Consider the following 19007-nt stretch of genomic DNA (forward strand, 5'->3'; position numbering starts at 1 on the left):
TCTCAAGGAAGAGCTTTCGGTTTTCCCACCATTGTTAAATGTTAGCGAAGTGTTTCGTGTCATGCCATACTTTCAACAGACCTCCAAGATGGGGTACCTACAATCAAAGAAAAGGGGAGAAGAGGGAGGGATAAAAGATCACTAGGCACAAACCCAGCCTTCATTCCTATTTGTTTTTCCCTCATTCTGTACTGCAGCCTCCCACCACTGGCCAAAAATACCATTTTGATGAAATATTAGAGTACATACCTCTCTATAGGAATCAGAAAATAATACCTTGTGCCAAGCTCTGGCTCAGGCAGGACACTTCTTTTAAAAAGCATTTTCTGATAACTATTTCCAACATCAAATGGGAATGGAATGTCCTTTTGTTGCATTCCAGTGACATCCTCATTTCCCTGTATTTTCGTGTTGATTTCCTTTCTGCCCACAGGATTCTAAGACCCTTGAAGGCAGAAACCGTATCTTCTTCACCTCAGAATCCCAAGTAACCAATATAGATTCTAGTACAAAGCAGGAACTCAACAAATGTTTGATGAATTAATGAATTCATCAATTACTTTAACAAATAAATCTGCTGGCTGCACAGTTTACAAAAAAACCTTTTTCACTTATTGTCACATTCGATCCTAACAACGTCCATGAAATAGGGCCACAATTATCCCCATCTACAGATGAGGACGTTGAAGCTGAAAGAAATCAGTGACTTACCTAATGTCACACAAAAGGGCAGAGAAGGGATTTAATGAATGTTCGCCTCTAAATGATTAAACTACCCCTGGAATGTCTCACCTCAAAGAAGGCCCTGCTGCTGCAGACTACATGATTGTTTGGAACATCGTGAATATCAAACCAACTCTTTTGGTTCCTTGATACATAATACACTCTCATCATTGCTCCATGCATACCTCTCTTAGGTTTTATTTATGTTTATGCATTTAATTGTTTTTAATTATGCAAACACTGGTGCAAATATACTCTATTGTGGGCTAAGAGTTTATTAAATAGCTGTCCTGGAATAAAGAAGAAAACTCCAGGAAAGGAATATTCTTTCTATACACCAATTCAACAGGCTCAGGCAGCATCTGAACACTCTCAGGGTAACAATATCTCTACCAAGGGAGAAGCTGTAGTTCAAGCACATCCAGTCTTTTGCCAGGCACTTCATAAATGTGGGCAGCATTTACACTGGTATGCATCCAAGATGTAAAATAAGGATATTAATAAGTGTGTGCTGAGAGGAGAGGAAGAAATGCTATAATACAGAGGATATCAAATCATGGCATGGGTTACCTTTCCCCCACCCCACCTTTCTCTTTCATATGGAGAAATAGAACATGGATTATCCCTTCTATTCAGACTCAACTAAAAGTGCTAAACAAGGTTCATCATCAGGGAAGGCTGGCAGAACTTCAGGGAAGCCCTTCTCTCCCTTGATACCTTTTCCTCATATTGCTTCAGGAAGGGACAAAGCCTTTGGGTCTACAGTTAGAAACAGTTACTCCGCCAAGAACTTGACTCACTGAAGACTCTCAATAAATGTGTTTAATCAACTAAAGAGTTTCAGACTATAATCTTCAAGTCAAGTTAATAGTTTTTGTGAGTGTGTTATGGTTAAAATGTTAACATCAGCTCATATACCCAACCTACTGATGCCAGATCCATCTGCCTTTGGTTAAGGGAGGAAGGAAAAGCAATAGAATGACATGAAGTGCCTGTAATCCTCTGGGAAAAAAAGCACCCAGAAAAACTCAGCTCAAGCTGAGGAAATCAAAACTTAGATTGCGTGATGTTGCACTAAGGGTAAGCTCAATTCATCGTCAACTTGGCAGAAACCAATAAAGACTGCGCACGAGGTACTTTTTAATCTTACAGCTGCAGTAATACTTCAAATGATTCAGGAAGCTTTTATCTTAGTCTTGAACACATCTGACTTCATATAAAGGAGTGATGTTCATAGGAGTTTGAAAATGGAGCTACAGCTAAGGTATCTGAGGACAGGTCAGCAGGCAATGTTGAAAATTATTAAGCAAGTCTTCCTTGTAACTAGAAGAATCCTGAGAATGAGAGACACAAAACATGCACTGAAGTGATGTTTAAATGAAAAAGCCAACACCTACACTCCAGTCCAAAGTCGCTCTGGGCTCCTTGGCTGGACCATTTGCCACAGGAAGGCTGAGGGGATGTGCAGGAGCCAGATGCTGGAGGCCTGCCCGGGAGATTGCTTTCCTGCAGCAAGAAGAAAAACAAAAACAAAAACAAAGAAAAACCAACATCAGAATCTCATACAGAGCTCAAAATTTCCCATGGGGTAGAAACAATGCCTGAGTTAGCCTCTTCCACATCTGAAAATCTTTACCAACGTATTGGAATATACCTCTCTAAAGTGCATGGTGTCCAAAGAGGGGGGCAGGTCCCAAAAGACAGGGAGGTCAAGGGGACCACTGCGGAGAACCAAAAATTAAAATATAATCCTCTATTCAGAGTAGAGGGAAAGAGCAAAGGTCTTGACTCTTCATTTATGGAAAAAGACCTAGGGTTTGGGCAGCCACCATACTTGAACAACTTTAAGATTGCCAGCGACTAAAAGCAAGAAAAATGGGCTCATGAGGTCTCCTACTGAAATTCCTCCATTTGCCAGCAAAGCATTCTCCAAGCTGGTTACAGCTGAAAGTTCACTGTTATTTTGCTTTCCTCTCAAGAATATCATCCTTTCCCTATCCTCCTTACCCCTGCAGAGGACTACATGAGTTTGAGGTTCTAAATGGGAAAAGACTGCTTTGCATCTGCCAAGAAATTGCACATTCAATAACTTACCAAGACCCACAGTAAGATAAAGCCTAAAAACACTAATTAGATTTTAGATTTGTTGAGTGGAACATAACAGAATTCACGTCAGAAAGGAGGGTATGAATTGGGAGAGGTTGAGATAGTCAGCCCTGATCTTGGTCTGCAAAGAAATGAAACAAGAGGGGCTACTTTAGCAAAGCAAATATGATCATTGCTGAGCAAAGGGAAGGGAAGAACGGTTAGAGCATAGTGGTGACAATAAGAACAGCAAGAAGAAGAAGAAAAAAAAAGCAGGGATCACCTAGGAAGATCTGTGGGATCATCAGGAACCGTGGAAGTTCAATTTCTGAATGGCCTCACAGAAAATGTCTCACAAGGGTCTAGAGCTTAAACATGAGCGCTGATTTGTGATTGAACTAAGTCACTCCCTAGAAGGGAGAGGGGCTTTTCCCCTATAATAATATCTAAGTGTGGTCTGAGAAGTACCTGAAATAGAATCAGGAGGGTCTTGTGATGCTGCAACTCTGAGTCCTGAATCAGTTGGAGGGGGAGGCACAGGAAGCTGCATTTACACACACTCCTAAGGTTCTCTTCTGTGCACTAAAGTTCTTAGACTTTGCTCTGTGGGAGCATGTACATTTAAGCAGCTGGGACCACAACTTTCCAAAGCCCATCAAGGGGAGCTCTAAAGAAAACATCAGCAATTACATTATTTACTTTATCTTCATTTGGCTGTCTTCAGCTAATCTCATATGACCTGAACACTGCAGTAAGAATCTGCCATCTCTGAGATGAGGCCTGCAGATACCCTGGATCCCCAGAAAGGCCCAGATCCTCAGACTTCTCAAGCCCTTGGACTACACAGAGGAACAAAGCTCCAGACAGTGGAATGGAGAAAAGGAAAGCAGTGATGGCCAGATCTGTGGTGACTCCCATCACAAATGAGTCCCCAAAGGAAAAGAAACTTGCCCCATATAAACGGGAAGGAATAGGAACAGAATTTAAAAGTTTTCTTGAACCCTGAAGGGCAGGTAATCTTTTCATCCTGCTCAGCGACCTCTGCAAACTCCCTCCAAAAAATAATTTGTAAAGTTGAGCAAGATGAACAGTAGCCCCCAAGCCTGAGGAAACACTGAGTAGAAGCCAGTAAGAATCCAGGATTGTGCAACCATTAATCAATTACCAAGTATGTCAGAGAGCTCAGCAAGTGTCTAGACCTTTGGGTTTTTTTTCGTTTTTTTTCTTAAGTCTCTTGTATTCCTATACAGGAAGTCCCAGATATAGTGGGTAGGTCTTCAGTAGTTAGAAGCGATCACATCGAGCTTGCTGGTAGCCTACTTTCAAAAGCTCCCACTGGGTAACAGACAATTTACTTGCTTTATATAATCCCCGAAAGGGTCATTATGAAGATGGAGGCCTTTAATGATGACACAATATTCTCGTTCCTCCCTTTCACCAAGGCAAATAATTAGCAACATCAATTTTGGCCCCTCACCCCAAAGCATATTCCATATCATCGAGCAATAAGAAAGTAACAGTGGAAGAATCTTATACAGTGATCTTTCATCTCAAAACAGTTTTCCTCCACCTATGTTGAAGGAACTTCTTTAGCATTTTTATTAGGATTTTCTCTGGCTTTGAAGGGCTCTGTATGGGGACTCTGAGCTACAGTTTTCCTCATAAGAAAATCAGGTCTCTGAAGAGTCAGAATACACAGGTTCTACATTTGATTCCTTAACAGTCACCACAACCTAAATTAAGTGTCCTTACAAAAACTACCAAACCACACCCAAGTGCAAACTCTTAGAATGGCTGAAGAATTTCTAAATCTTGGTTTAATGAGAAAAACACAGATCTTTCATTTTTTCATTAACTGTCCCAGACAGTTTTGATACAAAAAAATTTTTTTAAGAGAGGAAACAAAATGCTACTGTCAGGCACCAGTAGAAACCACAGGGCAAATGAGTTTAACTCATCAGAACTTGTAGACTCTGACCACCAAAACCCGGTTACTCTTCCTAATTAGGACTGCCAGGAGGAGCCAATTGCTGAAATAATCAAATTAGGATTCAAGGATGCAAGCCACGTGTGTCTATGAAAGATAATGTGGCTATATGATAAAGAGACATACAAACATTTAACCCTGAAAGAAATTACAGTCCAATCACACTCTTTTCTAGCCTGGGAATAGAAACAAGTAAGGCCTTTTTGTTGATCACTTATTTCTCTTTGTGGATACAAATTTAAGGTTGGTTTTATGTCTACACACATAAACATTAATTAGGAGAAAAAAATAAGTAAAAAACATGAAAGTGGCTGCCAGTTTGTAACTCTAATTGCCCTCACAAAAGGACATACAAATAGAAAAAATATATTTAGGTACAACAGGGTGTACGAAATAACTTCTGATTAGAACTTTCCATTCTTTTAAATAACCATGGGAGAAAATCCTTTTCTCCAATAATTCATACATGCATACACATTTTCTTCCAAAATAAGAAAATAGTTTTATTATATCTCAGACCTCAAATATAAGTTAGTGCAAGTTATTTTTCTATTTGAATTTATCTTGCTGGTAGATGACGAATTTAAGAGTCTAGTAGAACTTGGTGTGTGGTTGGGAGTGGGATGAGGGGGCAGTAGTTTTATGCTGCAATTTGCTCCTATTAAAAAAAAATCAATGGGGTTTCAACTTGTTCTTTCCTTCTGCTCAGAATCCTCTCAAGCCCACGGTCAGCAAAACCATGAAATGCCAATGATTCTTTCTATTAATTTCACAACAACGCTTCATAGGAGATGGCTATAATCACAAATGCTTCTTTGAAAAGAACTGTGATATTAACTGTGAAATAGATATGAAAAGAAAATATCCTATAATGCAGTTTCAATAATACAACATCACAGTTAATATCAATTACCTGAAAGACCTCTAACATATTTAAAATATAAAAGCCATTATACATTTTAAGTAGCATCATATTATTTTCTTCACTTCATTCAATAAGACTATAAACTCCTAAAGGACAGGGCTCAATCCATCTACTAATCTTAATTACATTCCAGCCCTGGGGTAGACACAGTCTATATTCAAGAAATGCTTTCTGAGTTAATGAATGAACTTGACCAAGAAGCTAAGAAAAACAGCTTGCTGATTAGATCAAGGGTTGAGAAATCTGATTAGGATGATTTGAATTATATCCCAGGCCTTACATTTCAGTGATATTCTTGCCTGAGAGAGTCAGAAATCCTTCATAGCAGCTCTTTAAAAATAAATGCAAATAAGGTAGAATCCAGTGTTAAGAAGCCTAAGAAACATCAAAACGGCTTTGTGTGGTCAACATTAAAATGGAATCCCTTTGCCACATTCGTAAAGGGCATATGATAGTGTTAATATTTTTACAATGTGTTTAATGAAACATGTGGCATATACTCTTCATAAATAGAAATTTAAAAATTTATGGAAGGCCGGGCACGGTGGCTCACGCCTGTAATCCCAGCACTTTGGGAGGCCGAGGCGGGCAGATCACGAGGTCAGGAGATCGAGACCATCCTGGCTAACACGGTGAAACCCCATCTCTACTAAAAATACAAAAAATTAGCCGGGCGAGGTGGCGGGCGCCTGTAGTCCCAGCTACTCAGGAGGCTGAGGAAAGAGAATGACATGAACCCCAGGTGGCGGAGCCCGCAGTGAGCGGAGATTGTGCCACTGCACTCCAGCCTGGGAGACAGCGAGACTCCGTCTCAAAAAAAAAAAAAAAAAAAAAAAAAATTTATGGAAAACATGCAAATAAGCCAGAGATACCCTTTTCTAATTACCCATTTTGCAAATTTCTCTCAATTTCCTCTGGTTCCAGTTTCAGTCTGATTGTAGGTTTATGTGGCTCCCATTTTCTATCTATCCTCATCTTGCCAGCTCCCTCTCTGGGTGATGCTGCACGTGAGAACAGAATCAGGATTCTTCTTGCAGAGCAGAAAAGCACCAGAGAACCAGGAAGTCTCTTACCCAGAACACCTCCTAAAGATTGACACATTAGAGACTGGTGAACTCATCCTGTTGTTCTAGAAAAGGAACCAGCTGTCTAAGAAGTTACTCAGTGTCTTGGTTTGATTCCCCAAGAGAGTTCTTAATCACCTAGTGTGTTGTTGTCTTTTTTCTTATACCATATGGGCACTAACTTTGCTTGTCTTCAAAGCAGCTCACAATGCTTTTTGGTTGACTTAGACAAGCTGCCTACAATGTAAAGGATAGTCCACGCAATAAAAAAATTGTCCCAAGCCCCGCACAAACTTCACCTCTGATTTATGTCAGGGAACAAACTGTGCATAATTATTTGAGCCTAAATCCTACTTCATATTATATATGAACTCAAAGTACTTTTTGATTATTTTAATGTACATTGAAATGTTGAAAGATGTAATTACTATTGAACCAAAGGTTGTGTTTTGTTTCCTAAGAAACTCATCCCATTGAGTCACTCAAAAAATCACTTTTGGTATTGAATCTTCAACATAATATACAACTATTATTCTACGTTTGTTACCTTCACAGTGATTCTCCAACATTGGTACTCAACCTTTGCCTACCATGGGGTTTAAGAATCAGTCCATTCAAAGCCCTCCAGGTATTTCTAATGTGTAACCTGGCTAGGAACCACTGTTCCACACAGATGTGCAAACATCTGACTACTTCATTGTCTGTTAATGTGACTAAGCCCAAGCCTTTACATATTGAAATATATCCATTCAACGATGTATTTACCGAATGTCTATTTTATGCCAAGCACTGTTCTAAATGTGTAGGTTACAAGAACAAATAAAACAGACCCCAATCACTGCTGCCTTTGAGAAGCTTACATTTGAACAGAAAATACATTTTGCCAGGCACTGAATCTTTTTACATATTTTATGTATCCCTCGCAATAATAAGGTATGATCCCTATTTCATAATAAATTTCCCATTTTTTTATAATAGATGTTCTCCATGGAGCTTATGGAGAACACGTAAGCTCCATGTCTAACAACACACAGGTAAGAAGAGGTCCGAGTAAGATTTGAATGGAGGCATCTAACTCCAGAAGGTATATACTTAACCATTTCACAACCTGACACTTTTATAAAATGCTGACAGTACACATATACATAGCAAACCAGACGTACTATAAAATTCACCTTTTCTATACTACTTTTCTAATTGCCTTAATTATAAATTTCCTGTCTCTAGAACAAGAATGCAAACTTCTACCAGCAAGAGGACATGTTTACTAGGCATTGGAGTGCAGAAGTTAAGCACACACCTTACCTTACCAATTAATGGTTATGTAGTCAGATAGCTTGATGTCTTTTAGCCTCAGTTTCCTTATATGTAAAATAAAAATAGCGCCTAACTCAGAGAATAGTGGAAAAAAATTGGGCAGGATGCTTGGCACAGAGTAAGCACAATCGATAGTTGCTGCTATTATTGTTCGTACACACATCAGCGGGCCCCCACAGCACCAGCCAAAGCTAGGTACATGGTAAATCTCTGAATAAATATGTGCTTTTTGATTGCTCTCAAACAGTCTAAGTTCCCTGGACACTTCTGTTCATTCAACAAACATTTGACAAGCTTCCACCACGTGTCAGGCAGTTCAAAGGGGTTATTCAAACAGAAGATTTCCTCTTCTAGTCAGTAAATAATTCCACGGTTGCCAAAGGAATCATTCTTCTTCCCTGCCTAACCCATCTTCCTAATACAAAATCAGAAAGCACCGCACACTTTCCTCAGACAGATTTACCATCATATTAAACACATGCAAATGTGCAATCCAAATGCCATTGGAAGTATTTATTATATTCATGTAAATAAATGCAATGCCCAAAAGACTTTTTTTTTTTTTTTTTGCTTAATGTGTAAAAATGGACTGGCAGCTAAATGCCCCTGAGAACTTGTGAACTCATTTCTTAGGCAGGATTTACTTCCCAAGTGTAACTTTCCTAACCACATCCATAAGGCAATACTGGTACGGGCTTGGCGTGGGATGTGGCAACAAACCTCATTTTCAAACATGGTAAGATGACTTCACTGAGATTCTCTCCAGAGTTAATGACATTCTTCTCCTTATGGTATCACTTGAGGGAAAAAGTAATCCTTGAGAATGGAGAAAAAGTAATCATGCTGTTATGGGCTGAACTGTGTCGCCCCAAAGTTGCCATGTTGAAGTCCCAATTCCTAGTACCTCAGAAGGTAACCGTATTTTAAGATAGGGTCTTTACAGAGGTCATCAAGTTAAGATGAGGTCATTAGGACAGGCCCCTAACCTAACATGACTGTGTCTTTATAAAAAGGGGAGATTTGGACCCAGACACACACATAGGGAGAAAGCCATGTGAAGATGAAGGCAGAGATCTGGGTGACGGTTCTATGAGCCAAGGAACACTGAAGATTGCCAGCAACCACCAGCAGTTAGGGGAGAGATTCTCCCTCACAGCCCTCAGAGAGAACCAACCCTGCCGACATTTTCATCATAGACTTTCAGCCTCCAGAACTGTGAGACAATACATTTTGGTTGTTTAAACCACTCAATGTGTGGTACTTTGTTATGGCAACCCTAGCAAATACACATACTTCAAAACCACACCCAAAGTTTGAATTTAGCATGATAGGGTTTGGCTAACTTCAAAATGCTGACTTCTCTTTTCCAGTTGCCCCCATGAAACCTTGGATGCCTTCCCATAATAATGCTACCCTTTATAAACTAATAATACTTAAACAGAAACACATTCCCATGAAAAACATCATTCTCTTATACATAGTAGTGAGCATCTGACCAAGTTTTATTTAACTCACTAGTAAAGTAACAAGCAGAGAAGACAAATGCAAAGTCAAAGTATAAATAAGAAATTGAGATTGATAAAAGTCAGGAAAGAAATGCCTAAAAAGACTGCTAAATTAGATGTAAGAGTAGTTTACACTCTATCAATGAATAAGATCTTAACCTCTGTGGCATTAACTTCTCTTTCGGTCTATAAAATCATAAAACATCAGCTTTTCACAGGTTAACTTCTAGCCTTCCAGAAATATAAACTAGCAGCACCTCTATCAGTTTTGGATTATTGATAATACTCAAATGTACAGAAACAACAAAATTATAGTACCCAAGAGTATCAGATGAGAGTCAATTACTAAATAAAAAGATTCTGCTTTTATTGGAGGAGACTAATTAGAATATGCTCCAGTAAAATAACATCTTAAAAAATAAAACAATAACAATTTCCCTTGTCAAAATTTAGAATAATTTTATTCTCACTACTCATGGTTCAAACTATTAATTAGAATTCCTTATGTAGCTTTATATATCTATATCTATATGTATATATAGCTATCTATCTATCTATCTGGAGATAGCTATATATATATATAGATATCTCTCCAGATCTCCAGATAGATAGCTATAGACAGACAGATAGATAGATACAGATATATATAGATATCTATATATATCTCCAGACAGATATCTATATAGAGAGATATATATAACTCCAGATATATATAGATATAGATATAACTCCAAATATATATATATATAAAACTCCAAATATATATATATATATATCTCCAGATAGATAGATATATAGATAGATCCATATCCTGGAAAATATCTTGAAATAAATTATCTTACCTTCAAAGCAATAATAATAATTTATTGGGTACCTAGTATGCATTGGAAATTCTTTTACCCACTTTCTTTCTGATTGGAAACAGACTCTCAGACAGAAGTTTTCAAGAGGTTTACTGAAGAATGCTTGTCAGGGATTAAAGGAGGCAGGATTAGCAGAGTGAGAAGCTGGACTATGAGATAGTTGTAACGGAAGCCTCAGTTGGCCTCACAAGAAGTTCTGGAGCTGGATTGCCCTTCAGGATTGCCCCAATTTAAGGTAAAAGAACAAGACTTTCAAACTTTACATCAACCAGTCTTTGAGTACAGGCAGCCCCTGGGGAGAGTATAACCATGGCAGAGATCTTCTTGTGTCAGAGACAATACCTGGGAAGGGGCTCAGATGTGGACCAGCAGCAGCCAACCCTCCCAGCAGCGGGGAAATGAGTACCTTGGTTCTGAGAAGCCCTGTGGGCAGCAAACCACAGCACACCTCTAATATGCATAGCAAGTTTATGAAATGGATCGTTTTGCTATGCCCATTTTATGAATGGGACAATTGATATTAGAAAGTTTAAGTAATTTAGGTAAGCCATACAGTGAATCAGTGATAAAACCAAGACTGGGGCCCAGATGTCTGGCTCCAAAGGCTCTCTCACTCTGTATTCCCTCTGAAAGGAAGGGAGAGAGAAGGGCCACACAATAGAAAGGAAGGGAAGGATCCACAAGATGGTATAAGACCAGGGCATGCAATGGACTAAATGCTGTCCATGAAATGCTATCTTAGTCTGTTTGGGCTGCTCTAACAAAGCACCATAAACTGGGAGGCTTATGAACAACAGACATTTATTTCTCACAGTTCTGGAGGTTGGAGAACCCAAGATTAAGGTGCTAGCAGATTCAATGTCCGGTGAGGGTCTACTTCCTGGTCATAGAAGGTGTCATTTCACTGGATCTTCACATGGAGGAAGAGGCAAATGTGCTTGCTTAGGTCTCTTTTAAAGGGACACTAATCCCACTCATGCAGACTCCATCCTCATGACCTATTCACCTCTCAAAAGGCCCCACTTCCTGATACCATCACCTTGGGGGTTAGGATTTTAGGATTGAGAGGGGGCATAAACATACAGGCAAATGCCCTGGTATGGGGTAAATAAAGAGCATGTTAAGAACACAGTCTAATGCTCAATTGGAAGTTGTTGCACACTGTCATGGAAATGCCTCCTTTGTCTCCTCCATATTTCCCACCTGGACTTGTACCTTCAGGGAAGTCTACTTTTTGCCTTAAAGGCAGTGAGGTCTAATGAATATGGAAATTGGAGAAGGGGCTGAATTTTATATCCAGGTCAATGAATACAGAATAGATTTTGCCTACTGAGATAAAAAGATAATCCAGAATTGAACAAATTTAGGAAAAGCATTAGCCTGGGAACAGAAATAACCTTAAGAACATAAGCCTTTTGGGACTTCAAAGAAATTTTAGGGGAAAGGATTTAAATTTCCACAGGGCTGTTCCCAGTAAAACTGACAACAAGAAAAGTGTATCATTAGCATCCCACTCCCCATTTCGATGCTAGCACACTTGGTCCCTTCCCCCTTCAATTTCACCTGGACGCCTATACTGTCACAACCACAGTCTTGCAAAACTGATGGTATTGCTGACTAGACAACCCCCACACAAGGCTGTCAACTGAAGGCAACTGTCCCTCATAAGGCTATCTGTGTTCTCAGAAGGGACTCATAAAAATGAAAAAATCCTGCATGACCCTAAGGAATGGAGTCAAATGACATTCAAAGTAGTTAAAATTATTTTCCTAAGCTGTAATTCAGAGTGCCATAGATATAATGGGAGGTCTGTGGTGACAGGCAAAGACCTAACTACCTATTTTGATGTCAGCCCTAGGCACAATGGTTGAGCCTACAAAGACCCCAGAGCACACCTATGTGTTGAGGAGACACACTGCCAGGGTGTATCAGTGCCAGTTGTATCAGTGAGGTGAAGGTCCTGGAAGGAAACAGAATTCATCCCAGATGATTCAGGTGAAGATACTTTAGCAAAATAATTACTTAAAAGTAGAGCTGGGGAACACAGCATTACCTGATCTCAAGACCTGCAATATAGCTAAAGAAACCAAGAGCGTGTGGTTTTGGAGAAAAGGGATGTGAAGGTACCCAGAGACAGATGAATGGTTGTCTTGGTGCAGTGAACTGAAAGTAGTATCAAAAAATTTAAATCTCAGCCTTTTTCATAGCAGATAAAGGAAGTCTAGCCTTATCAATCTCTTCTCACATTTCTTATTTTTCAAATTTTTAAATCACTTTTGCAACTCTACCAAATTCTTTCTGATACCAACCTGGCTCTCCGGTATATCTTTTAGTGCTAGGTAAAAAATAAAGTGCCATGGCAGAGCGCAGTGGCTTATGCCTGTAATCCCAGCACTTTGGGAGGCCAAGGCAGGTGGATCACCTGAGGTCAGGAGTTTGAGACCAGCCTGGCCAACATGGTGAAACCTCTTCTCTACTAAAAATACAAAAACTAGCCAGGCATGGTGGCGGGAGCCTATAATCCCAGCTACTTGGGAGGCTGAGGCAGGAGAATTGCTTGAACCTGGGAGGCAGAAGTTGGAGTGAGCTGAGATGGCGCCACTGCACTCCAGCCTGGGTGACAAGAGCGAAGCTCCGTCTCAAATAAATAAATAAATAAATATAATAAAGTGCCTTCTTTAAGGTTTAATAGGAAGTTGGGGGCAGAGCCACAAAGAGAAGTCAGGTTTCTTCATCCAGCCCAGCTTGTCTATATTCCTATCATATGGCCTTTGTTCATCCTATCCAGTTTGGCCTGCAGATATACTTGTTCTTTTAATTTCCCCTACCTCACTAGCAACTAACTCATCATTAACTAGACTCTAATACTTCACATGTATCCTGCAGGCCTACTTGCAGAAAAAAAAAAATTGATAAGGAAAAAAAAGTCGTCAGTCTGATGAAGAATACATATGAAAAATCTATAAGTAACATCATACATAATGGTACAGAACTGAGTATCATCTCCCTAACATTCAAACAAATCTGGGAGTCTGCCCTCACCACTTTTATTCAACATTGTAATGGAAGTTCTAGCCAGTGTAAAAAGAGAGGGAAAATAAAGTTAATAATAATAATAAAGGCATACATATTGGGAAGGAAAAAGTAAAATTATCTTCATTTGCAAATGTCATGATTACATAAAATTCCAACCAATCTGCAAAAATCAACTCATTCTACAGAATGAGTAAGTTTGGAGTCATAGTGTACAGACACCATATACAAAAGTCAACTGTATTTCTGTATATATGCAACCACAAATTAAAAAATAAAAATTTAAAAATACTGTTAACAATAGCACTAAAAAACATGCATTATTAAAGGACAGATACAATAAAATATTTGTAAGACCTTACACTGAAAACTATAAAACATCACTGACAAAAATTAAAGATGTAAATAAACATACCATATTTGTGTATTGAAAGATCAGTACTACTAATATTAAGATATCAAACCTTCCGAAACTGATACTTAAAATCAACACAATCTCTATCCAAATCCAGGTGATTTAAAAAATGTATATAGCAATAAAAAAAACATAAAATGCCCAAATAACCTCGATAAAAAAGAAAAAGTTGGAGGGAAGACTTTCACTACCCAATTTCTAGACTTATTATAAAGCTATAGAAATCCAGAACATGTGCTTTTAAAGAAAGAATTGACATTTGATCAATTGAAAAGAAGACAGATTCAAATATAACCCCCACATGTACAGCTTCAACAGAGGTATTGAAACAATCCAATGGAGAGAAGGTCTTTTCAAGACAACATGCTAGGAAAAAAAGGTTATTTACATGGGAAAAAATAATATTGACCCTATCTCACATTATACAGATAATACATCAAGAAGGATCACAGATAGAAACCTAAAAGTTAAAACTATAAAGCTTCTAAAAGAAAGCATTTTAAAAAACTGAATGACCTTGGAGTTGGCAATGATTTTTTTCAAGATAGGATGCAGAAACTTCTAACGATAAAAGAAGAAATTCATGAATCCAACTACATCAAAATTAACATCTACTTATCAAAAGAAGTAAAAGACATGTCAAGCAATACTTCTACTTACTCAGCACCTCCTTCCTATTTCTGTGCCTCTAGCAGGAATAGCAGAGCCATACCCCTGGAAAGCTGCTCCTCCACAAAAGCAGTAAAAACAACGGCAAGAATGGGCAAAATCATTTTCCTCAGAACTCTTGAGATTATTTTTCAAGAAATCCTGCAACAATCTGAGAAGCATTTGGTCACAAAAAATAACTAAACCTCAATAAGAACAGTGATTTTTGTGGCATTTTAAGTTGCCCTATCCCCATCCTTATCTCTCAGCTCCATGGTAGCACTGAAAACCAACAGCTCCTTGATCCCAGTAAAAACCAGCAGCCTAGCAGCCACTGGAAAGGGCAAAATACATTTGGAGCTTCCCAAAAAACTATGCTCAGACAACTGTCGTAATGTGCCAAGTCTGACATTCTCTGAAAACCCCCATTCCATGGCTTGTTTTTCTTCAACCTGGCTCAGACTCCACTCAGCACTTTCACCAGCAGCATTTGTTGAAAACAATCAGTTATGAATTTTTAACACCATAGTGGCCTAAGATGATGATAACAACTGGGGCAAATAAGAAACTAAGCAAAAATCTTAAAAGGAAAAACTGGAATTAAGCTGTACACATACGTTGTTTCAGAAAGCTTCAACATATTCCTAAAAATTTAGAAGACCATGCACAGGTGGAAGACTGTTCTCACACTGCTATAAAGAACTACCTGAGAGTGGGTAATTTATGAAAAAAAAGAGGTTTAATTGACTCACAGTTCTGCAGGTTTAACAGGACGCATGACTGGAAGGTCTCCAGAAACTTACGATCACGGCAGAAGGGAAAACAAGCACTTTCTTCACATAGCAGCAGGAGAGAGAGGGAGAAGGGGGACGTGCCATACACTTTTAAACCATCAGAGCTCATGAGAACTCACTCACTATCACGAGAACAGCAAAGAGGAAATCCACCCACATGATCCAATCACCTTCCACCAGGCCCCTCCTCCAATGTGACATGAGATTTGGGTGGGGACACAAATCCAAACCATGTATAAGACTGTACACATGCTCAGGAAAAATCTGAGAAGGCCCTAATGTCCCACTTCTGGCTAAAAGGGAGGCATTACACAAACAGGAAGTGATGGCCAATGCAAAGTTGTAAACCATCTCACACATTCCTGAGTGTTGAAGACATGCCCCACTATTCATACAGAGCCACTTGAAAAAATTGGGGACACTTACTGTACTCAGGTATTTAAGAAAGTATCTGTGCAATAATTAGATCATTAGATGGCCACTAAGCTAACCAGAGACTTCAGTAGTCATATACAACATAGAAAATAGACTTTACAGAATTAGTCAACAAACAAGCAGCAATGACAATACTACAATCAGCAACATAAACAAACACTGGAGAGAAGTGAGAGAAGATCTGATTTCCAGAGTTGTCACATTATATTATTTAAAAGGTCCTGTTTTAAATAAAATTTTATGAGATATGCAAAAACACAAGAAAGTATCACACATACACAGGAAATGAGCAAGTCAATAAAAATTTTTTTGGAGAAGATCAGACATTTTTTAAAAATTGCAGGCCAGGCACAGTCGCTCACACCTGTAACCCCAGCACTTTGGGACGCTAAGGCAGGCAGATCATTTGAGGTCAGGAGTTTGTGACCAGCCTGGCCAACGTGTTGAAACCCCGTCTCTACTAAAAGTACAAAAATTAGCTGGGTGTGGCAGCACATACCTGCAGTTCCAGCTACTCAGGAGGCTGAGGCAGGAGAATCACTTGAACCCAGCAGGCGGAGGTTGCAGTGAGCCAAGATTGTGCCACTGCACTCCAGCCTGGGGAAATAAATAAATAACAGCACCTATATTAAAAATATTTAAATAATTAAAATAAACCATGTCTAAGGAGCTAAAGGATACTATGAGAGCAATGTCTTATCAAATAGAGAATATCAATAAAGAGATAGACAATATTGAAAAGGAGCCAAATAGAAATTCTGAAGTTAAAAATATCAAAACTGAAGTAAAAATTCACTACAGGTGCTGGACAGCAGATTGAAGCTGATAGTTGAAGGAATCAGTGAGCCTGAAGATAGGTGAATTGTAATTGTTCAATTAGAGAGACAGGAAAAAAAAGGGGATGAAGAAAAAAACAGATCTTCAGAGACCTGTGGCAGACCGTCAAGCATACCAGCATATTCATAATAGATATTCCAGAAGAAAAAGGAAGAGAAAAGGGGGCAAAAAGAATATTTGAAGAAATGACAGAAAATTCCCAATCTTGAGGGGGAAGAAAAATATTAATCTATACATTCAACAGGCTCAATAAACTCTAAGATAAACTCAAAGACCTTCACATCTAGAAACATCATAGTCAAAATGTCAAAAGTAAAAGATAAAGAGAGTATCTTGAAAGCAGCTAGAGGAAAATAAATCATCACATGCAAGGCATCCTTCATACTAATGGATGGTTTCTTCAGAAAATATGGAGACCAGAAAGAAGGCAGTGAGACGATATGTTATATGTGCTGAAAGGAAATAAAAACAGTAACTGTCAACCAAGAATTTTATATCCAGCATGACTATCAATCAAAAATGAAGAAAGAAATTCTATGTGGATGCTTCACAAAAGAAAGATAAATATGCCCAATAAGCCCAGAAAAAAATGCCCAATACTTTAGCTATCTGGGTAATGTAAAGTAAATCCAAAATGAAATGTGATTTAATTTCACTAAAATAAAAAGACAGAGAACACTAAATGTTGGCAAGAATGTGGAACAACAAGAACTCTCATATATTGTTGCTGGAAGAATAAAATAGTAAATCACTTTGACAACTATTAGACAGTTTTTAATGCACTTAAACATAAATATGCAATATGACCCAGAAATTTCACTCCTAGATATAAAAAATTATATATAAATATTCATAGCAGCTTTATTCATATTAGTAAAGAAAAAGAAAACAATTCAACTGTCCATCAATAGGAGAATGGATTAAAGAAACTATGGTATATTTATAAAGTGAAATACTACTCAGGAATAAAAAAGAATGAACTACAGATACTTCCAACAACATGAATGAATCTCAGAAACGTTATTCTGAGTGAAAAAAAATGGGACACAGAAAGAACATATTGTATATGTATTATACATAAAGTTATAGAACAGGAAAAACTAACCTATTGCAGTAGAAATCAGAACAGTGGTTGCTCAGTGGAGGGGAGATGGCTGATTGGGAAGGCACACAAGTTAACTCTCTGGAGTGATGCAAATGTTTGATATCTTAATAAACATATAGATTATACAACTGTACACATTTGCAAAACTCATAACTTGCATTTAAATATACCTTAATAAAAATTACAAAAAAGAAAAAGGCATGTAAATTAATAGACAAATAATAAATATTTATTGAAATGATAGCTATTATTATTAAACAATGGAGGTCAGTATCCATGAACATAACTTGTTTCTTATTTCTCTGATATTCAATGTGATCATGAAATTAAATATGGAACATGCAGTAAAGATATAACCCTGAGAGAGGGTCAGGAGGAAAACAATAAAACACTTACAAGCATCTTTATTTATGAGCCCACAAAACAATCATTTGGAAACTCATCTTTTTAAGCTAATTTTTATTGCATTCCTACTAGGCACCAAGCATGCTAGTCTATTAAAACTCAGGTCTATGCTAATTTTAATAGTGGAATCACCACCCAGATTAGCAAATATTCAGAAATATTTATCTTTTTTAAAGATAATTTAAAAGATAATTTAAAGATAAATATTTAAATATTTATCTTTTTTAAAGATCCTGGCTACTATATTGCCAAGATCAAGGTTTGTTTATACCACAATTTATCAATGCCCCCTTACAAGGCCTTTTTACCCAAAGATACAAACCACTGGGGTCTCCTCTTTTCTGTAACTTTCGATGTATTTCCTTTTCCTTGTTCTCTAGGTACATTAAAATAGCTACACAGATGAAATATGCAGACCACCAAGGGAAAATATGAAGTTTGGCCTTTAGTTCCAGTTAAAAGAAAATGTTAGGTCTTATACCACAGTGTTTACCTTGAAGAGGAAATCAAAGACTGGGTGGTATACTGAAGTACCAAAACACCCTTATTTTATTTTATTTCATTTCATTTCATTTCATTTATCTATTTTTTATTTTTTATTTTTATTTTTATTTTTTTGAGACACAGTCTTGCTGTGTAGCCTAGGCTGGAGTGCAATGGCGCAATTTTGGATCACTGCAACCTCCGCCTCCCGGGTTCAAGCAATTCTCCTGCCTCAGCCTCCTGAGGAGCTGGGACTACAGGCGCATGCCACCATACCTGGCTACTTTTTTGTATTTTTAGTAGAGACGGGGTTTCACCATGTTAGCCAGAATGGTCTCGATCTCCTGACCTCGTGATCCACCCACCTCGGCCTCCCATAGTGC

The 19007-nt window shown here is 38.2% G+C and overlaps 1 protein-coding gene across 6 annotated transcripts in view; it reads right to left on the reverse strand.

The window, feature by feature from the left end:
• DGKI (diacylglycerol kinase iota) overlaps nt 1-19007 on the reverse strand; it is a 479960-nt gene that overhangs the window by 312105 nt on the left and 148848 nt on the right. For 5 of the 6 annotated variants that reach the window (XM_034965048.3, XM_034965050.3, XM_034965049.4 and 2 more), the window contains exon 2: nt 2121-2229. The exons of the other annotated variant lie outside the window; for it this stretch is intronic. In XM_034965048.3, the coding sequence (XP_034820939.1) occupies nt 2121-2229 (109 nt within the window). The remainder of the gene's footprint in view (nt 1-2120; nt 2230-19007) is intronic. 6 annotated transcript variants of the gene reach the window in all.

Source organism: Pan paniscus, chromosome 6, assembly GCF_029289425.2.
Source record: "Pan paniscus chromosome 6, NHGRI_mPanPan1-v2.0_pri, whole genome shotgun sequence".
NCBI classification, from domain to species: domain Eukaryota; kingdom Metazoa; phylum Chordata; class Mammalia; order Primates; family Hominidae; genus Pan; species Pan paniscus.